At 34.9% G+C, this 23342-nt stretch overlaps 2 protein-coding genes across 8 annotated transcripts in view; both read left to right on the forward strand.

Moving 5' to 3' along the window:
- stk11ip (serine/threonine kinase 11 interacting protein) overlaps positions 1–10758 on the forward strand; it is a 44065-nt gene extending 33307 nt beyond the window's left edge. For 4 of the 5 annotated variants that reach the window (XR_015492903.2, XM_087256198.2, XM_087256196.2 and 1 more), the window contains exons 24-26: positions 30–112; positions 8696–8904; positions 9468–10758. Coding sequence is in view for 4 of the 5 variants with exons in the window: in XM_087256198.2 (XP_087112324.1) it covers positions 30–112; positions 8696–8904; positions 9468–9596 (421 nt within the window). In the remaining variant the exon portion in view is untranslated. 5 annotated transcript variants of the gene reach the window in all.
- A 3715-nt stretch (positions 10759–14473) lies between these two features.
- On the forward strand, positions 14474–22893 carry gjc4a.1 (gap junction protein gamma 4a.1). Of its 3 annotated transcripts, none has more exons than XM_087254845.1 (3): positions 14474–14726; positions 18758–19949; positions 21793–22893. In XM_087254845.1, the coding sequence occupies exons 2-3, from the start codon at positions 18788–18790 to the stop codon at positions 21804–21806; spliced, it is 1176 nt and encodes a 391-aa protein (XP_087110971.1). In that variant the 5' UTR covers positions 14474–14726; positions 18758–18787; the 3' UTR covers positions 21807–22893.
- Positions 22894–23342: the final 449 nt, after the last annotated feature.

The raw sequence follows: 23342 nt of genomic DNA on the forward strand, positions 1-23342 counted from the left end.
TAAAAAAAAATCTTATCTTTGTCCTGTAGGCGCCTAGTCTGTGAAGACAGCCTTCCATGTGATGAAGAAAGCCACCCTCCTTTCCGCTACCTCTTAGCATTCCTTCAGCAAGGTGAGTGTTTATGTTGTTCAGTATGAAAGCTTTTATCTTCTTCTTCCAAAATGCTTCTGTTGCAAAAGCCAAGCAAAGCGTGAGGAGCAAAATAAGAAATTATATGCAGTCCAAAAATGCTTTTCTTACTTCGTGGTTTTGTCTTGTTCCTAGTCCAAATATCTTGTAATTCTTAAAGAAGCACCTTCTAGATGAGCAAAACAGATATTGTCTTGTTTTCAGGTATAATAAGTCACAATTGTGTGAATTGAGTTCAAGTTGAGCTGTATTGTCATTCCACTACATGTGTAGACATACAGTGGAACCAAATGTCATGTCTCACAGGACCACGGTGCTAAATAAACAATCGTAAAGATAAAAACAACACTGAGCGTAAGAAACATTTTAAACCTATACATAACTACGATACCATAGTGGTAATCTAACGATAACTGTACTTCTACTATAAATACTCAAAATATACACATAACCTGAGACAGACTATACAAGCACTATAACATAACACAGAAACATATTGTGCATAATCTTGTGCAAAAGAAGTATTATAAGATTGAAGAAAACAAGTGGTGTGTGGTACATTCACAGGTAAATATACACTGACCGGCTAGTTTATTCGGTACACCTGTCCAACTGCACGTTAATGCAAATTTATAATCAGCCAATCGCATGGCAGCAATTTAATGCATTTAGGCATGTAAACACGGTTTATGCAGTTCAAACCATGCATCAGAATAGGGAAGAAAGGTGACTTTAAACATGGTTGTTGGTACCAGACAGCTGGTCTGAGTACTGTATTTCAGGAATTGCTGATCTACTGGGATTTTCACACACAACCATCTCTAAGATTTACAGAGAATGGTCCGAACAAAAGAGAAAATATCCAATGAGTGGCAGTTCTGTGGGTGCAAATGCCTTGTGGATGCCATAGGTCAGAGGAGAATGACCAGACTGGTTTGAGATGACAGAAAGGCAACAGTAACTCAAATAACCATTCGTTAAGTTCAAGGGATGCAGAAGAGCATCTTTAAATGCACAACACGTCAAACCTTGAGGCGGATGGGCTACCGCAGCAGAAGACCATTCCGGGTGCCACTCCTGTTAGCCAAGAACAGGAAACTGAGGCTGAAATTTGCACAAGCTAACCAAAATTGGACAATAGAAGAATTGAAAAACATTGCCTGGTCTGATGAGTCTCGATTTTTGTTGTGGCATTCGGATGGTAGGGTCAGAATTTGGCATCAACAACATGAAAGCATAGATCCATCCTGTCTTGTATCAATGGTTCAGGCTGGTGGTGTGATGGTGTGGGGGATATTTTATGGCACACTTTGGGTTCCAATGGAGCATTGTGTCAATGCCACAGCCTACCTGAGTGTTGTTGCTGACCATGTCCATCCCTTTTTGACCACAGTGTACCCATCTTCTGATGGCTACTTCCAGCAGGATAACGCACCATTTCATAAAGCGTGAATCATCTCGGACTGGTTTCTTGAACTGGACAATGAGTTTACTCAAATGTCCTCCAAAGTCATCAGAACTCAATCCAATGGAGCACCTTGGGGATGTGATGGAATGGGAGATTAGCATCATAGATGTGCAGCCAACAAATCTGAAGCAACTGTGTGCTGCAATCATGTTAATATGGACAAAAATCTTTGGGGAATGTTTCCAGTACCTGGTTGAATCTATGCCAAGGATTAAGACAAAAGGGAGTCCAACCTGGTACTAGTAAGATGTACCTAATAAACTAGCCAGTGAGTGTAGTTTTCCTTATTGAGTCCTTGTAAGATGATGTTTATATAACGTGTCTGGTGCATATAGAGTGTTTCTACATGTGGTTTGTCAAACTCAATTAGAAATGCTAATGCTAATTTTAAATGCTAATTTTATTTTATTTTTTCTCCCAAGAGATATGCATGGTGTACCCCTATCTGCCAAGGGGGTGAGCAAGATAATATTGTTTTTTTTTTTAATTAAGTTTATTTTGCTTACGATATTGGCAGAATATTTACCTTTTAAACTTGCTTAATTTTGACACATTCCTGAAAACAAGACAATATTTTTTACTTTTCTATAAAATGCTTCTTGATTTAAGAATTTGTCGATATTTGGCCTTTTGAGCATTTAGAGCAGCATGGCCACTACAGCATGTATGGGCATGTCTGTGATGGAGCTATAAATGGCAGAATGTGTGCTGGTAGACTCAGAGAATGATTTGTATCTGATGCATTTAGAGAATTAGAGATTATTAGAGAAGATAAAGCTTAAGTTGGGTGTGATGTTCTTCTCCAGGCTGTTTATGGTTGTTTTAGCACATGTTCTTTTCAGTTCATCTATTCTCCAGCGTGATTCACACATTACAGGTCTTTAATGATTCACGCAGAATAGTTCTTCCCAGGTTAACACTAGGACATAAAGGTATATCTATCAGGGTTTGCTTTTATTAGGGTCCTGTTGTTATCCTTGGAACCAAACTTTAGGGTCTTGACTGAAAAAGGGAGAGTCATAGAAAACAGATTTATCTGATTCTTCTTGAGAGAGTGATCCAACTGTGAGCGGCTGGTTCAGCTTTCAAGAGCTCAGTATCCTGCTGGCTGACTCTTCCCCTGCCCAAAGGGCTCGCAGCATGCTAGACTTGTGATGTGATAAGCATTCAGCTGGTGTGACCAAACCCACGGATTTTTAAAAAAAGACAGGAACATCCTGAAACATCACCGATGCCCTTTTTTCTCCCACGCACAGACTGTTTCACATAGTTATTTGTGATTTCAGTTTTGTGCGCATGCCAAAACGCTCATTAACACTAACATGCATGCCACCAAACTTTGAAGAATAAACAGAAAGCACATCTAATATCATAACAACAGACATTTTGTTCTCTTCTCTGCAAGTACTTCATCTCTGTGGGTGGTCATTGAGCTGTGCTCTGCTGTGCTGTACTGTTGTCGGTGATATGCATCTGACGTGCTTGTGTTTTTAAATGATGGTTTTTTAGTGTTTCATGAGGGTTGCAGCTGCAGTTTATGTATGTTATTTTTGAAGCAGCAGTGTGGAAGATGTTTGTGCTGAAAAAGAACTAAAACAATTGTTGAGCATGTAAATAATAATAATTCAGTGTGCAAAGCTGTGTTCTTGCCTTATTTTGATTAATAAAAATTATTTAAAATTTGAGCCATTTTGCAATGTCAGTTTCACCTTTGCTTGGCTATAGTGCATTCATAAAAAGAAGAGGAAGTCTGGCTATTAAAACTCAATCTGTTTTACTGTTGACATATTATATACATAAGCAGCAGACAGGAGGGAAGATTTGGGAAAACGTTTAGAATGAAATGAAAATACTATAAACTAAAATATACAAAACAATAAAAGACTAAAATAAAACAGCCTTGTGACACAGTGGCACAGTAGGTAGTGCTGTCACCTTACAGCAAGAAGGTCGCTGGTTCGAGCCTCGGCTGGGTCAGTTGGCGTTTCTGTACGAGTTTGCTTGTTCAACCCCGTGTTTATGTGGGTTTTCTCCAGGTGCTCCACTTTTCCCCACAGTCCAGACATGTGGTACAGGTGAATTGGGTAGGCTAAATTGTCCGTAGTGTATGAGTGTGAATGAGTGTGTACGGATGTTTCCCAGAGATGGGTTGCTGCTAGAAAGGCATCCGCTGCGTAAAACATATGCTGGATAAGTTGGCGGTTCATTCCGCTGTGGTGACCCCAGATTAATAAAGGGACTAAGCCGAAAAAAAATGTATGAATGAATAAAACAGCCCAAGTGCAATGGACAATACAAATGGGTTAAATGAATGTGCTCAGCTACCTCTTTCATTGAGCGCAGATCCAAATTTCCAAATTTGTGATTTAGTGTAGTAGCTAACTTGTCATTTCTTCGTAAACAAAGCTTTGTGCTGAAAAGACACAGATATTTGCTATAGACTACATATGTAATAAAAAATAAATATAGTGTCTAAATTAAAAATGACAGACTGCAGTTTTTTTTCTGTGACAAACCATTCATTCATTTTCCTTCGACTTAGTCTCTTTTTGAGAGGTCGCCACAGTGGAATGAACCACCAACTATTCTCACATATATTTTACGCAGCAGATGCCATTCAAGCCAGAACCCATTACTAGGAAAAATTCATACACACTCATTCACACACATACTCATACTCTATTAACATTTTAGTTTATTCAATTCACTTAGGCCGCATATACACTGCACTGTTCATGTGACCCAATTCCCATTTTTTTCCTACCATATGGCACAGATCTGATATGGCCCATGTACGTGTAAGCAGGAACAAATCACATGGATTCCGATTTACTCAAATGAGATTCAGGCCGTGTTCATATGTGGAAATTTATCCATATGAATCGGATCTGTGTTCTCGTGTCTGAAGTGTAAGCAAGTGGGTCCGATTTTCACCTGTCAATGCGAGTCACGTGTCATTAAAAACCGTAGCAAATGATGTCAAGTCTGACACCTTCATTTCAGAACAGACTTCAGCAGAGTCCCAAACCTTATATCTCATACACTAGGACTTAACAGCTTTCATATATTTATATAGCACAGGTATTTAAGCATGTTCACGAGAGCGAGAGAGTGCAATGTCTGCCACGTAACCAATATAAACTAATATAAAACTAGCGCATAACTACATCACATGCATAAATCACGCCATGGACATTACATTAAGATGCCAAAAAGTAAAAAAAAAGCCTATATATCAAAAGAAGATGGACAAATGAGAACCTTTCTGTCATAAACTAGAGTAAAAAAGCTTGTCAAAAGCTGTGAACAGATTACATACAGGAATAGAGAAAAGAGCACTCTTTAATTATCAGTTGTTAGTCAGCGCCCGCTCTTTTTTTTTTCTGGTCATTGCACCTTTGCCGTGTAATGTGTAAATGCAGACGATCAGATATGAGTCACTTTTAAAAGCCGATGTAAGCAGGTCATTAAAATAATCAAATACAGTCACAAAATCAGAATTGACCATCTAGATCTGCAGTGTAAATGAAGCCTTAGACCACATGTCTTTGCACTGTGGAGAAAACCTGCGTGAACATGGGGACATGCAAACTCCACATAGAAATGCCAACTGGCCTTTTCTCATCAGCTAATGTTTCGTCAACTATTGGTGGCAACCTGAAGGCTCCTACACTGGGACGCTTTTCGTTTGCGTTTATCGTCAGTGTTTTACGAGACGTTTTTCCGCGTTCAAACCCAAGTGATTTTCACTGGCGTCAAGCATAAGAGTATGCAAAAATCACTCCTTGACGTTAGATGGCGCTACATAACTTTAAGCTTCCGACACCTGCTTGTAACACAGAAGAAGAGGAAGAGAGGAAGTTCGCACACTTGTTGTCAAAGTTACTGGTGACTCGAACAAGCATAGATGGTTCAGGCAGCAGCTCCAGCTCTAGCGATGAAAACACAATTATTGTTTAGCTGAGCAATAAGCAGCTCCACGTTCATATCGCCTCTGGGCATCTTCTTCAATGTGCGCTCGCATTGACAGTTTTGCGCTTGAGCGCCTCCAAGTGCTGTTTGCTATAACTTCAGCAGCTCCGTGCATGTGAGCTAAAGTGGCAATCTGATTGGAAGAGAAGGATTTAAGCAAAAAAAATGTCACGGTGTGCACGGGCCTTTAGTTTGGACAAACATGAGGTCAGTTAACCATGATAGAGCTGTCCTTTTTAAGCAAATTAAAACCAGCAAAGAAGAGAGCTTGTAGCACAGCTTATTTCAGCATTAGATCAAACATAACTAAACCAACTAAGTAGGAGCTGAAGGACATGGTAATTAAAGACCGGTGTGTTTGTTTAGTGTTGCAGCTGAACTCTGCAGGAAAGTAGAACTCCTTGATTAGGGTTGAACACCCCTGCTTTAATACATTCATGAACACTATTTCAGCATCTGCAGAATATAATGAAGATGACAACTCCTCTGATTTCACTCTCAGTCCCTGCGTAATCAGACTGTGCTTTTGTTTGTTGTGATTATGCGCCCTCTAGTGGCAAAAAGTTACGTACACTACCAGTCATAAGTTTGAGGTCAGTTTTTTTATTATTAATTTTATTTAATAGTTTAAATAAAATTATTATGTTCATCAAGGCAGCATTTAATTAATTGAAAAAAAAATTTAATACTTATTTGTTAAATGTTTATTTATTTATGTGTAGTTTCAAATAAAATTATTACTCCAGTCATTGTTGATTTTATTGCTATTGCCATTAACAATAATAATGATAATAATAATAATTATAATTATAATAATTATAATAATAATTATTATTATTATAATTATAATAATAACAAAAATTATTAATATTAGAGTGATTTCTGAAGGATCATGTGACTGAAGAATAGAGTAGTGAAGTTGAAAATTCATCATTAAAATCACTGGAATAAATTATTCAATAAATTATAAACTACTTTTGAACATTTTTATAGTGCAATAAAATTTCACAATTTTACAATATGTATTGTATTTTTGAATAAATAAATGCTGCCTTGGTAAGCAGGAGAAGCTTGTTTTAAAACATTTAAAAATCCTACTGACCCCAAACTTTTGACCGGTAGTGTATGTGCCTTTAAACAAGAATAGACCATCACACCTCAAACTACTACATCCACCCACTGAAGCTTCTGTTGCTTTATCCAAGCTGCATGTAAATTTTTTTGCTGACAGTTTTATAGGTTGTTTTTACATGACGTCATTGATAACATGCAAAATTCAGATGGAGGCCAGGAAGTAATTATTCTACATAGGAATTGTTATCAGAACATCAAAATGTTTCTGTTTTATGTTGTTTCTAATTATTTAAATCGGCCAAAGTAAGAAATGCCAAAAAGCTTTTATAGACTTCCAAAAGGTTTTGCTCATAAAGGGTGAAAAGTTCAAGAAACTGGCTGAAAAAAAGGAAGAAAAGGCGGCAAATAATAAAAAATGTATTCAGTACACACGTGTACATACTTTTTTGAATGCAATCATTCATTTGACAGCATCAATAAAAATTATATACAGGCCTAGATAAGTGTATTATGTTATTGTGTTCTATAAAAATCAAATTCAAACACCACCACACTCATACAAAATCCAGGAGAATATAAATAACATAACTGCCATGTAATGGCTGTAACGAAATATCCATCCTGTTTTGCAGTAATCCACGTCTTTTCTAGAGTTTTGGTGGAATAAACAACCATAGCATTAACGTCTATAAAGGCAGCAGCGATGAATGTTTCTTGATGGTAAGTTCATCGACAGAGCAAAAAGAAATGCAACCCTTGTGACAATAGCCGGCAGCTAGCTCTCTGCAACTCTCACATGGTCGCCCAATGAAGCTAAGCAGGGCTGCGCACGGTCTGTACCTAGATGGGAGACCACATGGGAAAACTAGGTTGCTGCCGGAAGTGGTGTTAGTGAGGCCAGTAGGAGACGTTCAACCTGCGGTTTGTGTGGGTCCTAATGCCCCAGTATATTGATGGGGACTCTATACTGCTCAGTGAGCGCTGTCTATTGAGATAAGAAGTTAAGCAGAGTTAAACCGAGGTCCCAACTCATTAAAAATCCCAGAATGGGTTTATCCCCGGCATGCTTTCCAAATTTCCAAATTTTCCCACTGGTCACTGCATGTCCATCATGACCTCTTAACCATCCTCATGTCATAATAGGCAATATTATGCACATTGCATAATAACCAATCAGCTGGTGTGTAGTGTGCGGTCTGGTGCAATATGGCTGCCATCACATCATCCAGTTGGATGCTGCACACTGGTGGTGGATGAGGGGATCCCCAAAAATGTGTAAAGTGCTTTGAGTGTCCAGAAAAGCGCTATATAAATGTAAGGAATTATTATTATTAAAACTTGAGAGTTATTATTGTGGAGCAGTTTTTCCCCCTTACAGAAATAAAAAAATAATAATGTAGACTATGCGTCTACACTTTTGTGTGTGTTCAGCTAATATTTTGTGATGTCTGAAAGATATTCGTATGGGGAAAACTGTAGTAATTTATAATAAACTTGTTTTTGAACCACATAGTAAAGTGTATAATGTGTACAACTCGTTGTTAATGAATGAGACAAAATACTGTAGCATAGTAAACTGATAAACTGTAATAAATACTTTAGCAATAGTGTAAACTATGATGCATTGTTATGGTGTGTACTTATAGCGTAGAAAACTGAAGCCCTTTGAATAATTTATTTACTATAGTATTTTTTTCATGTAAAGTTATAGCTTATACAGTATATACATTACCACCTCGACAGACAAATAAATTTTAGTTCAGTAGAAAACTTGGCCATGCCCAAATATGTGATTATTTTCTATTTATATCTCCATGGAAATAAGGTATAATAAATGAAAAAAGGTAATTGCAAAAATACAGACTTTCCTCTATGTCTCCCTTTCAGTTGTTTACTTCCTGCCCTCTCAATTTTGCTTATCACCAGAACCACGTGATTAAAAACAACCTATACCTTAACAGCTTGAAGACCAAGTCTTCCACAATTCAGCATTGCCTGCAGATTTTAAAAGGTTGTTGTTGTTTTAAAAGGTTGTTGTTTTTTTTTCCAAGATGAATCTTTGGACTCTGTGAGTGTACTTGCTACCAAAGAAATGCTGTTTCTCCTTGATGAAGACCACCAATGGAGCAAGAGCCAACCTGGAGACCAGATAAGCAGTGGGACAGTGACCATACAGGAAACTCAGCCAATCAGTTGTGTTAGTTCCATCCATCTGTTCTCATCCAATCCATGCAAGGTGGACATAAAACTGTATGATGAGGTGTGTGAGTCCAACATTACAGTACAGAATACAGTAGAAACTAATTCTCTGAATTAGATAATTGAATGCAATGGCTACAATATGGATACAAGTGGACGTTTACACTACAGTTGAAGTCAGAACTATTAGCCCCCCTGAATTATTAGCCGTTAGTTTAACAGAGATATTTTTTGACACATTTCTAAACAATAGTTTTAATAACTCATTTCTAATAACTGATTTATTTGATATTTGCCATGATTACTACATAATATTTAAATAGATATATTTTTGTATACTAGTATTTAACCTAAAGCGACATTTAAAGGTTTAACTAGGTTAATTGGGCTAACTAGGAAAGATAGGGTAATTAGGCAAGTTATTGTATAATGATGGTTTGTTCTGTAGACTATCAAAAAAATATAGCTTAAAAGGTCTAATAGTTTTGACCTGAAGATGTTTTTTAAAAAAATTAAAAATACTTTTATTCTAGCCCAAATAAAACCAATATTAAAAAAAAATTCAAAGAGGGGCTAATAATTCTGAGTTTAACTGCAGTTTTCCTTTTTTCTTCTTTTTGACAGTTGGCCAAGGAAGAAAAGACATGGTCTTTAAATGCTGAAGATGAAGAGCTCGTACAAGACCTGGTTGGTTGGATAACAAATCAGTGGGAAACTATGTTTGGCGTCAAACTGGCTACAATCAAGCGGTAACCTCTAGTCATAACATTAAAGAAAGAATCGTTTCTTACATCATGAAGATTCCTGCCTCAGTCTACTGGACCTGTTTTAATCTATTGTCTTATCTTTAATGTGGACTGTTTGTCTTTTTTTTTTTCTCTATATAATCCTACCAAATTCTCTTTTTACTTGTCTTGATGTCGCTAGTGTCTCCTCCATGTGCCTTTTTAGCTTTGTACAAGACACACCAGTACACCTTATAATACATATCTATGCATGCACAAAAGGGTTGTTTTAAATGCATTTCTGTAGATTGGTGTATGAATGTGGAGGTGTATTTGTATCTCAGGGTGAAAGAAAAAATATTTCATTGGGCTGTCAAAAGTTCATAATTCAATTATGCAGGTCACAGGATAATAACAGATTTACTTGTTAATGCAATGTTAGATGTTCAGACATGTTGGTGACCTAAAATACCATCTCTCACATTTTGTAAATGGGTACACATAATTTCCAACCTCAAGTATTTTGTGTGTTGATTTGTTTTGTAAGGAGACGGGTGTATATGTAGCTCATGAAGGTAACTACTGTTTTGTGTGAGTGTTTTTCGTTGTTAATAAATATTCAGTTTGAGCTGTAGTATAGTGAGCATTAAAAGGGAGCTAGCGATGACACTTTAAAACGTAATGGTTAGAAGAAAAACAAAATGTCATAATACCATGTGCAGTTTTGTGCCAAGTTGTTTCTGTCACCTAGATGTCCTGCACTTTTATTTCTTTATAATTGCTATAAAAGTTGTTTGTCTGCTTTATTTTATACAGTATTGTAAAAAGCCATTAGTTACTTTACTTAAAAAGTGAGTAAACCCATTGTCTTAAATGCGAAACAATTACTTAAAGTGAGTAAACCTGTTGTAACTTGGAACTGTTCAGCTTACCTAATCTATTTTTTTTTTTTTAATTATGCACATAGTTCATTTATTTAATCATTTTAATGCAATGGCTTTTCTCTCTTTAAATCAACTAATCACTTTTTACAGTGTGCAAACTGTTGATGTGTACCATGCATATTGCAAGAATATTTTCCGTAAATGTAAAATGTATTTAATGTGTATTTATTGATCTTTGTACTTGTCTCCGATAGGGAATCCTAATCATTTTTATTTTTGTAAACACAATAAACTATTCAAATCTTATGCATCTTTTCATTATGTCCAAATTTGAGCAGCATAGAGAAAGATTATTATTGCTTGTAAAATAGATTGCGGCATTTCTGTTCTTTTCTATTACATTCATCAAAGATTAATTCAACATGTACTCCCTAAAGCACAGGTGTCAAACTCCGTTCCAAAAGGGCCGCAGCTCTGCACAGTTTAGTTCCAACCCTAATTAAACACACCTGATCAAACTAATTGAGTCCTTCAGGCTTGTATGAAACCTACAGGTAGGTGTGTTGGAGCAGGGTTGGAACTAAACTGTGCAGGGCTTCGGCCCTCCAGGAATTGAGTTTGACACCCCTGCCCTAAAGGGATGCAATTAATTTTTTTATTTATTTTTATGGCTAAAGTACTGGAATTCAAGGGTTGCATATTTTTAGTATGGCATACATGCCACATTAATCACAGTTTGTAAAATCTGTTTTTACATTTATCAGTTAAGCAATTCTTACACACTCCTATCAACCCCATTTCAGACAGTTACAATGACAGCTAGCTTATTTTATTGTAGATTTTAAGAATGTTCAAACATTCATTTTATATTTGCAGTTGACAATAAGGAGTATTGTGTAGCTGCATTTGTTGATCTGGCAAAAGCTTTTGACTCTGTGGACCATGAAATTCTACTGGATAGGCTAAGATATATTACTATCTGAGAGCTGTCTGGTCTGGTTCAAGAACTACTGTTCTGGTCGTCTACAATCAGTAAGGGTGCAGGAGCTTCTGTCGGATCCCCTGCTGCTTCCCACATGGTAGAATATTGGGGCCTACACTTATTAACATTTATGTTAATGATATTGCTTCTGCTGCAGGTAATTCTTACATTCGTCTATACGCTGATGATACTATCATTTATACAGCTAGTTCTTATTTGACTACAGAACTTTCTTCACTGCAAGCATCCAACCTGCTTTTACCAATCTCCATTTAGTTTTAAATACTAATAAAACAAAATGCATGTTTTTTAATAGAAATTTACCACAAGTTGAGTTTCCTCCTAAAATGTCCTCATTGGACGGTACTGAGATTGATTTTGTTGACTGCTACAAATATCTTGGTATCTGGTTAGATGGGAAACTGACATTTAAAACTCACATAAATTAATTGCTCAAAAAGGTCAAAGCCTGTATTGGTTTTCTTTACAGAAACAAATCTTCCTTTACGCACTCTTCAAAGCAGCATTTGTTCATCAAATTGAGAGTATAACCAATTCTGGATTATGGGGATTTAATTTACAGATCAGCTTCAAAAATCTCCTTCATAAACTGGATGTTATTTATCATGCAGCAATTTGTTTTGTTACTGCTGCACCATTTCATACTCATCTCTGTCTTCTGTGTTCTTTACTCAATTGGCCTTCTCTTCAATCACATCGACAAATTCATTGGTTTCTGTTCATTTACAAACTCTCATTGGGAAAATTCCACTATATTTACAATCTCTTCTTAACTTTCAGGAAACACGTCGAAATCTACGCTCTAGGAATGTTAATAACCTTTGCATACCCAAAGTTCACACTTCATTTGGTCACTATCCTTTTCAGTTTACTGCTGCTGATGCTTGGAATCATCTGCAGCAGACCCCAAAGCTCAGCACTTTCATTCCACTATCATCTTTTAAAAGTTCAATCCAGTCAATACTACAATATCACTGTGCTTGTTTTTAGTTTTTGTCAGTTTTATATGTTATTATCTGCATTTGTGAAATTGTTATTGTTTTGTATCCTTGCTGCTTTGTAATGTATTTGCTTTTTATGCTGCCTCTTGACCAGGTCATCATTGTAAACAAGAACTAGTTCTCAATTGACTTACCTGGATACATAAAGATTGTTATTTTTATTATAATTATTATTATTCAGTTTTGCCACTGCTGTTTGAATACTCTTTATATGTATATCTGTATCTAAAACTCATTATTATTCATAAAGCCTTAAAGTAGATGATCTGACCTTATTCCAGTTCCACCCAGAAGCTATGACTAACACTTTCCAATCGTTTCTGTCAGCCTATTAACAAGTCTTATATCAAAGAAAGAAATGTGTCTCAATTTATAAACAATTTAATTTTTATTTAATAATTTTTTTTTTCTATTTTTTTTATTACTTGTTAAAATATTTCCCAAGTGTTGTTTAATAGATTGTTTTCAATACATATTTAAACATAAAAGTTTTAATTAATTTTGAATAACTCATTTATTTTGTTCCTGCCATGGTGACTGTGTATTTCACTAGTTTTTTTTTTTCAGGATACTAGTATTCAGAATGAAGTACAATTTAAATAATGATCACTCTGTTAATTCTAAAAGTTATAGGCAAGCTATTGAATGGCAGTGGTTAAAAAATATCTATATTTTTAAAGGGGGCTAATAATATTGATCTTAAAATAATTTTTAAAAACTTTAAAAATACTTTGATTCCAGCCAAACTAAAAGAAATAAGGCTTTCTCTAAAGAAAAAATAAAAAATAATAAATATATATATATATATATATATATATATATATATATATATATATATATAGGAAATACAGTGAACATTTCCTCTGTCAAACATCACTTCGAAAATATGTAGAATAATAAAAGAATATAAACTGAACAAAAGAGCTTATTATTTTGACATTAACTGTATGTAATAGATCAAATCAAACAAACACTTAATAATATGAGCTTTGTCAGGTGCATGTGAAATAAATATTAAATTATTATGTACACAATTATTAATGGGTTTTTTAAACAATTCCTTTAGCACCTCTACAAGGATTAGCAGCAATCACACTGGCTCTCAGCAACAGCAAATCACTTGATCGTATACCTTGTTCCAGTGTGTTGTGTATAGACAAAAGACTTGCAAGAGTTGTGGAAAACAACAATAACAAATTAAAAATAACAAATGTAATTATTTTATTTGTATCTGGAGTGAACAACTACTGCAATAAAAAATTGTATTCAGTAACTGATGCATTTTATCAATATCATTTTAAAATAAATTACAATACTTTAGGGGGTAAATAGTACTTAATTACTTTAGCAGATTTTTGTATTTCTTCATTTTTAAGATTGGACAATAGTTTGTTAAGATTAAACTATTTGAAAATCTGGGAACTCAAAATAAATAAAGGAAATCATCTTCACAGATGTACAATTTACAATTTCAAAATTATTATTTGATTTATGGAAAGAAACTCGCGGAAGATGATCTGTACTTAATATTCTAAAGATTTTTGGCTTAAAAGAATACTATAACTTTGACTCATACAATGTTTTTATTCATTCATTATTTGTCCATAGCCAAAAATAAACCTGTGCAATATAAGGTTTTGTGGTAAGTCACAAAGAAGCTTTAATAATTTTTCAATGTTATTGTAGATTAATTTACATTGAGTAGTGACCAACTAAGTAAATTTTCCTCAACAAATTAAACAGAACCAATTAATTGTTGCATTGGTTAATCATCTAAAATATAAAAGGTTATATAAATGGCTATTTGGGATGGAAAAAGATATTCTAAACACCGTTTACAACTGAGACTGCGGGACAGATGAGCTCAAACTTCAGGTTTAAAGGCCTCGTTAGGTGTGGGTGTAAAAGAGGTGAAGCCCTGGGTGTTCACGTGTTGTGGATTCCAAACGGTCTATGGGTTAACGTGAAAGTGGGTGGAAGTTAATTGAGACAAGTGACTGTGTCGGGGTTCAAACACAAGCATTGTTCAACAGCTGGAGACAGGAGCTACTAATCACTTGTTAGACGAAGGTATGTGCATGCTTGTGTTTCTGCTTAGTTTGTGCTTAATGTTTGCTGGGACTGCACGTTTACCGGGACAACAAATGACTTTTGAGAATTCTGATTTCTTTTTACTGATACAAAGATGCGGCTTGTAAAACTTAAAGGATGGTTATACAAAGTTTTGTTCGCGGTTAATGACCCGAGTGAGGAATTCTGACTACATTGTGGTAATTTAGCGCTACATCTTAAACAAGTTTAATCATGTTATGAATCGTAAAGTGTAGATTATTAGTAATATTATTAGTGGTAGTATATACAATAATTTGTTTACACTATTTTTTGTAAGGCATGCACTGATTTACTTTATTTTTAGTTGTCAATACACTAAATAGACACATCAATACAAAACATACTTTAGCTAAGATGAATGTTTCAATATTTTGTGTGTTCAGATTTCTTTTTTTTTCTCTGTTTAATTTCTTATCATCTTGTGGGATCTTCATTTCTCTGATTAATTTAATCTTTAATATGACCAGTTCTAAGAGATTTTGTGTGGCCTTTAAGTGCCACGTGCCACACACTCTTTACAGTAAATCTGTTTAATGTATTGTGTTGTGCTAACACATCACTTTACCAGTCTGTGGCTTACTTGAACAGAGGAGTCAAATAGTGTCTGAATAAACCTACAGTTTAACATTTTACAACAGATTCTAAGCTTTCTCTTGACCACAGAACCTCAGTCTTGGTTCCTTGTGTGAGGCAATGACCTGCCGTGACTTGTCCGTATCTTTAAAGATCCAGCCCATAGGTGAGGTCGCTGATGTTAAAAAGCAAACAGAAGCTGCTCAGTACATTTCCATTACGGCATGTGACGTTAATTAATTGTCATTTAACTTGGTTATTTCATGTTCAGATAACTGTCATAATAATACAAATAACTACAGCAGCATAATAAATACATAGGCTAATAATAATGTTCAACTAAATTCGCTTGTAACAGTATTAAATATTCATAGTGTAAAAACTTTGGCATACTTCCAGCACACTATTATATTTATATATATATATATATATATATATATATATATATATATATATATATATATATATATATATATATATATATATATATATATATATATATATATTTTTTTTTTTTTTTTTTTATAGGTTGTATGCATTAACCCGCATGTTATATAAATAACCCCTCAACTGTCACCTCCAGCATTTGAACATGGACATGGTGTGTAGATTTAAGCTTGGTCTCATTTTGAAGAAGACAATTGTCAGATTGTAGCTAAAGTGAAAAAAAGTTAAAAATGTTAAATGTCTTTAAGTGTATGAAAATAAAATATGTATATTTTATTATATTACATGCAATTTGAATCTATAAAAAATGTTTTAGCCCTCAACTGACTGAGCTAAATATCTGAACAAATTAAATTCCAATTTTGAAGCTAATATCTCAAAAAAAAAAAAAAAAAAAAAAAAGAAAGAAAGAAAAAGCTTTCAAGAAGATTTTGCATGGGCACTTAACCAAACATCACAACCAGATGACATTCAGTTTTCAGTCACAATGTAAGGGCGCTCCCTATTTTTGTGTGTTTTGAGGAATATGATTTATATTTTTTCACACTTTTGACAATATTTGCAAAGTAGACATCACTCTCTAAAGCAGTATGAACAGTTTGGTGGTATTTATTATTAAAATCTAAAGTAATCTAAAATAGTTTTACATCTTGGTTGCTGTATTAATGCTTTTCAACAAATTATTAAATATTCATCATTAATATTAATTAAAAATCACCAGATATGGCCTTCAAATGATATATAGTTTGTCATGCTTGTTTTGTTTAGACTGCAATATTATGTTTTAAGAGTCTTAAGACTTTCTGGTAATATTATCTGTTGGCAATTAATTAACCCAGCATTTTAGATTACATGTTTATAAAGTGAATACAAACGTATTTTTATGCATAAAATATTAAAATGTTAAAAAATATGTATTTATTTATTTTTTACAGGACATATGTTAATTCCCATGACCATACTCTGAGTTTTTCAAAGAACATTGCACATGTTTTGAAGTAGATGCGTGTTTTTTTTTTTTTTTTTTTTTTTATAATTTCAGGCATTTTTATGACACTGAATCTTAGATTGAGGATGATTTAATTGAAGGGGGTTCACAGCAGCATGCTTTGTTGTTAAATGAGCTATACCTCTGTAGAGGGTATGTATGTGCGTGCATGTTTGTGTACTGTATAAGTACAGTATATTAACACTGACACCTGCTGGTGCTTTGACTTGTATTTCATCACCACATAGAAGTGAATCAATCACTTTTCATGTCAAATAACAATATAAACTTTCAGCATATGCAACAACTCATATAAAGCAGATTAATTATCAATGTGAGTTTTTCATTTTACTTGAATCAAGCATCTGCTAAATGTAAGTGTACTGAACTGTCACAATGGGCATATGTGGGGAAGGTGTCCAATGTGTCCATTTAAAAATAAAAGCACTATCAACAGAATACATATTGATGTGTTTATAAAAACAAATGTATCAACAAAGGTTTACAGTACACTGCAATTACAATTTTTGTTTTGTTTTTATGCTTTTACAATGTAGGTAAAGTTTGTTTATAAAAAGTTTATTTATAAAAAGTTTGGCTCTGACCAAATTGCGGAACAAAACCATAGCACATATTCTAAAACTGTAAAATAACAATACGTTAAATAAAGATTAAAAGCCAGGGAAGGCAATAGAACAAAATGTGTTTCAAGTCTGAACTTAAAAAGATGAGAGAGAAGAAGCACTCGTAATGTCCGCTGGCAGCAGGTTCCACAAATATGTGGCAAAGGCTCTATCTCCTTTCAGTTTAAGTCGTGCCTGAGAAATTTGTAACATTTTATTCTACGACCTAAGGGGCCAAGGAGTTAAATGTAAGTTTATAAGTTCAGAAATATAAGAAGGTGCTTGCCCATTTAGTGCTTTAAAAACAATAAGTAAAATCTTGAACTGAATTCTAAAATTAAGAGTAAGCCAATGAAGGGATGCTAAAAATTTCAACATGATTTTGGTTCCCGTTAAAAGTCAAGCTGCCACATTTTGAACCAACTGCAACCATGCCAATGAAGATTTAGGGAGACCAATATGTAAGGAATTACAATACTCTAGGCGAAATGTGTTAAAAGCATGTATGGCTTTTTTCAGATCTTGAAAGGAAAGGATGGATTTGAGTCTGGAGATAATCCTCTGCTGATAGTAACTATTCTTAACCACTGAGCTAGTTTGTTTTTCTAGGCAAAGCTCTGAATCAAAGTTAACTCCTAGATTTTCTCCTAGATAGATGTAGATTGTGTCAAAGCAGCTAAACACAGACGTTTCCTGTGTTAGTCAAGTTTTCAGAGTTAAAGTTCAATTTAGTTCAGTTCAGTGTCGTTTAATGTTCCACAAGTCCCAAGCCAGTGGCGAGAAACAAAACCTCACCAATTGACAAAAGTGAAGGAAAACACCTAGAAAGAAACCAGGCTCAGTTGGGAATGATCATTTCTCCTCTGGCCAAACTTCTTGTGCAGAGCTGCAGTCTAGGTTCAGGAGGCTGAAGAGCGCCGGACATTCATCGTGAAGAAGCTGCAGGTGTGAGTAAGGCACTGGCGGGTATTTAGGCTGGCCCATGAGATCAATGCAGAGACTCATTTGTCACTGGGTCTTTCAGGAATCCATCTCATGCTCACCACTCCTATATGACCACCACAGCATCTGCTCAGAATACAGCCTGGTTCAGGGTTATGGAGACCTCTAGAAGTCCTCTAAGGTTGGCATCATCTCTTCACGGGACTTGGATCATATCTCTAGAGGCCTCGGGATAAGTTTCCCCTGGTGGAAATAGAGAGCAAATAAAACAATTAGCGTTGCTGCTGTTCATGGTGTGTTTGAACAACAGATAATAAATATCAAGGCAAAAAAGACGCGCTATAAATGGAAAAATTATGAACAATTAGAAAATATAAAAATTATACAACCTGTTTGTCTGTTCAAGAAAGCTACTTCAGTTAGTCCCCTGATTTGTTTAGAAGAGCAAAACTATTCAAGTAGTCTCTGTGTTGCTGGTCAAACTACTTTTATTTATTTTTTTCTTTGTTTGGATCTATTTAAATAACTTGCTGTTAATTACATAAAATAAGTATTAGATTGGCAATCAAAGCCATATCTATACTGCATGCTCCCACAATTTTTTTTTCTTTTACAGATCTGACAGGTCTCTTGTGTTGGTGGAAACATGAGTTGGAGCTTCTTGACACGTTTGCTTGATGAAATCTCCAACCATTCTACTTTTGTGGGAAAGATCTGGCTCACTCTCCTCATTATCTTCCGAATCGTCCTGACAGTGGTGGGCGGTGAGACCATCTATCAGGATGAACAGAGCAAGTTTGTATGCAATACACAACAGCCTGGTTGTGAGAACGTGTGCTATGATGCTTTTGCCCCTTTATCGCATGTTAGATTTTGGGTTTTTCAAATTATTGTGATAACCACTCCATCCATTATGTATCTCGGCTTTGCCATGCACAAAATTGCTCGAATGGCCGATGATGAATATCGACCACGCAAACGCAAAATGCTGTCTATGGTTCATCGAGGTATGAGCCGTGACTATGACATGGTAGACGAGATGAGTGAAGAAGTTCCCATGATCCCAGAAGAGATTGAGCCCTCAGAGAAAAACAACAAATCAGCAGCTTCAACCAAGACTACCGCTGCTTCTGATGCTGCCGTGAAACATGATGGCCGACGCCGCATCAAGAGAGATGGTCTCATGAAGGTGTACGTGTTACAGTTGATCTCTCGTGTTGCCTTTGAGATAGCTTTCCTCTTTGGCCAATATATTCTTTATGGTTTTGAGGTCTCTCCGTCCTACATTTGCACCCGAAGCCCTTGCCCACACACTGTGGATTGCTTTGTCTCACGTCCCACTGAAAAAACCATCTTCCTGGTCATCATGTATGTTGTCAGTGTACTCTGTCTGGCACTGACTGTATTGGAAATCCTGCATCTGGGAATTGGTGGCTTGAGGGACTCTCTTCGTAGTCGAGCAAATCGGAGACTCCCTGTTCATAGGCCATCCACGTCCACCATCTGTCACCGCCTTCCCAGTGCTCCACCTGGATACCAGGCTGTCCTGAAAAAGTACTCCTCAGGCAAGCTGAAGGCTGAGTTTCTAGCAGACTCGGGACGGGAGTCACTGGGTGGTGACAACACTACTCGTGATCTAGACCGTCTGCGGAGGCATCTGAAAATTGCACAGCAACACCTGGACCAGGCCTACCACACTGAGGAAGTAGGGGCTTCACACAACAGCGGGCCTGACTCTAAAAGCATCGCTGCTGAGCAAAACCGACTCAACCAAGCGCAGGAAGGCTTTGGCAGCACTGAGGAGAAAGGTTAGTTTTGAGATGCACTTTATTCCCTCACTTAAACCCAGTCGAGTAATTAGGGTTAGATATTTACTAGGAATGTGACGAGATCTCGAGCTACGAGATATCACGAGACTAACTTGCACTGAGATTTCTTTTTGTGGTGAAAAGTTGTCTCGTGAGTTGTGATGTTATGATGGAGCGTGAGGGTGAATTTAGCACTGAAGATTGGAGGCAGGATTTGCTTATAACCGCACAAACATCAAGTGCTTTGCAATTTTCTTTAATTTATTTATTTTTTTTCTTTACTGGAGTTCAAGGGTTGCCATGTCCAAAAGCTGTGGCTGCTACAACGGCAGCCACAGGCACTAACCATGGCTCATAACATACGATGGAATAGCACTTTAGATATGCTTAAAGCCATAATCATCATAAACACTAATTGAATTAAGACACAAGGAGTATTCCTTTTCAGTCGCATTATTGAAGCACAGTACAGACATGCAAACGACGTAATCAAATTATTACCATTGGGTAGGACTCTTAGCTGCGTTTACAAGTTAATTAAAAAAAACACAGTTTTGCAATTTGCAATTTTTTTTGTTGTTGAATAAAATATTTTCCATTCATATATTTTATCATTGAAGATTTCTTAAAAATACTGTCAAATTCTCGTCTTGTTCTCATGAACCCAATCCCATGTCTTGTCACACCCCTAATATTTACACTAATTTGGCAATGAAATATAAATTGCAGTCACAAACTTTGCTCGCTACAATTTGAAAGCAAGATCACGGCATCTGTGAATTTAGGAGATTTTCATGACATCTTTTTTTTATTTTTTTATTTATTTTTTTAATTCCTGCAGATTTCACTTCAATAGATATTCTATTTAATTTCAGCTTTTGTGTCACCAGTGGCTCCTCCTGTTAATAAAAACTAAGACCTTTTTTTTTCACTAAAATGTCTAAAAATCACTAATGTCATTGAAACAGTGCATCACTAATGTAAGCATATATTTAGCCTATCATTTCGCATATCATTTCGCATACCATCACTATCAGAGCCTTTAGTTTCAGACCAATAATAATTAAGTAAAGTTTATTTATAAACTAATTTTGAGAAGATCACGTGATTATGATTGAATTTTTCAGTTGTCACTGTACCTGAACACCATTCTCAAGATCTGCTTTCTATTTGTACAATGTCCCAACATTTTCAAAGGACAGTAGATGACATAGCATTGCATTTGATGCAATTAGATACTGGACGCCCTATAGCTTTAGCAAAGTAATGCCATTTTATGAGAATTGTCTTAAGATATGCACATTATGTTGTGAATCAAGTGCTTCTGCTCTAAATAAATATGTAGCCTATTATAGTTTACTGATGATTGGCAAAGCTAAAAACCCAAATGCAGTCCAAAATCTGCCTGTGCATGTAGTTGCTTTTGTTTGGTCTATAGCTAAAATCATTATGTGTGTGTTCTATTACTAAATTCCTGTGTATTGAATTTTCTGGCCTTGTTACTGCTTTAAATCTAGCTATATTTGGAATTAGTGGTAATAATAATACAAAGAATTGTCAGGATTAAGTTTGTGGCACTAATCTGGCTTTACAATAAATATTTAAATATAAACTTTTTAAAAATTTATTTATCGCAATAAATTTGTAAAAAAAAATTTGCTAATGTGCTGACTTAAAATATTTGCCAATTTTAAGATGAAAAGATCATTACAAACCATACAAACAATTATTGTGTATATTGCCATGTTATTGTTATTATGTGAGTTTTTTTCATACTCATTCTTTTAATATTAGTTAAAAATGAATTAATGAATGATGTTTTCTGTTTCTTCCGTTTTTAAAGAGGCTCACGCTTGAAGCAAGTTTTCCATCTGGCTCTCCGTTAAACAAACCAATTCCAAGCGGAGACGCTAATGTTGGAGGGCACAAGATTTCAACTTCACTATACATTTTTTTACTATATATATATATATATATATTTTTTTTTTTGTCTCTTCATTAAATGGAACAACTCAAGTCTGAGATACAAACGATGAAGAAAAGTTACTGGCAAGATCTTCACATGTTCTTCTAACTGCATACCTTGAATATATTTTTACAGTATTATAACTATACATACAGTATTTAGTGACAAGAGAAATACAAGATGTTACAACCAGCACTACTGTACCATTCTCTTCAAAGAGTTATATTCGCCATTGTGTTTTTTGTATAAAGACTCATTCCATTGATATTTTTCTTATTCCTAGATATTGTCTGTCTTATTATTTTTTTTTTGTAAAGTGAAACTTCCTGCCACAATTGACAAGTCTTTCTTTTCCGATCATGGAACGATCTGTCCTGGTGTGAAAAAGTTGTCACTTTATAAATGTAGTCTAATTTAACTGTACGGTCTGTTGTAGTTAAAATGTGTGTCCTGTGTAAATATTGTTTGGAGAGGGAAGATGTTTTTTTTTTTTTCCAAGGGATAAAATTTTGTATGTGGCTGTTATTGATTATGCAGATTGAGAACATTGTATTTATAAATTATAAATAAAACTTTTGCAATACTTGTTTACATGACCAGATTTTAAATATTCATAAAACATGGAATGCTTGAATTGTTTTATTATAAACTATTTTAAAAAGGTAAACATAAAATCTATGAAAATAAATTGGACACACACACACTTACACACTTTTGTATTGTATACATCATTAGTGGGTAAAGAAAAAACTTAGTTTGACAGGTTTGTTAGAAATGATGTGCCCTCAGTTTTGTTTGAGAAACTGTCATCCTTCATTTGTAAACCACTACTGCATCTCCTTAATGAATTTAGTCATGTAAGTGGTGCTAGAAATCTGTTACTGTGTAATAATAAAACCATTAAATCAAAATCCTCTATTCTGTCAGTGATGTAGCAGTGTTTATTTGCCATTAAAAATAAAATGTTGTTTTCTTTAAGCATTTTTTTCATTCATTCATTTATTTTGCTATAATTTAATTATTAGTTTTTAAAAGAATCACAAGGTCTGTGAGTATGTTTTCTCAACAATGAAATAAAAATTTAACTGTTTTCATAAAGATCATTTGTAGAACTGACTAATAATTGCACTGTATTATGCATATAAGGCCAGTAGATGGAGGTGCAATTTTTAGTGTAAAAAAAAAAAAACAACTCTGCACATGCTCGATTATTTGAGGTCTGTTTTGGTTATTAGGTACTTGCAAATCCCGTACACTAAAAATGCTCTTTCAGTCAAAAGTTGGGTCCAATATTGAATCATTTTGAAACATTTGTATTATTATTTACCCAGCTGTTGGTTTCATCCACATTGGACCTAAAATTAAGTTTTTCTATCAGCATTTCTATCAGTGTAGTGAACATGTAATAGGCCTATGCCCATGATATT

The sequence above is a fragment of the Danio rerio genome, chromosome 6 (assembly GCF_052040795.2).
Source record: "Danio rerio strain M-AB ecotype USA chromosome 6, GRCz13ab, whole genome shotgun sequence".
NCBI lineage: Eukaryota > Metazoa > Chordata > Actinopteri > Cypriniformes > Danionidae > Danio > Danio rerio.

Coding starts and splice junctions, on each gene's coding strand:
- gjc4a.1 (XM_087254845.1), top strand. CDS start 18,788: ATGAGTTGGAGCTTCTTGACACGTTTGCTTGATGAAATCTCCAACCAT.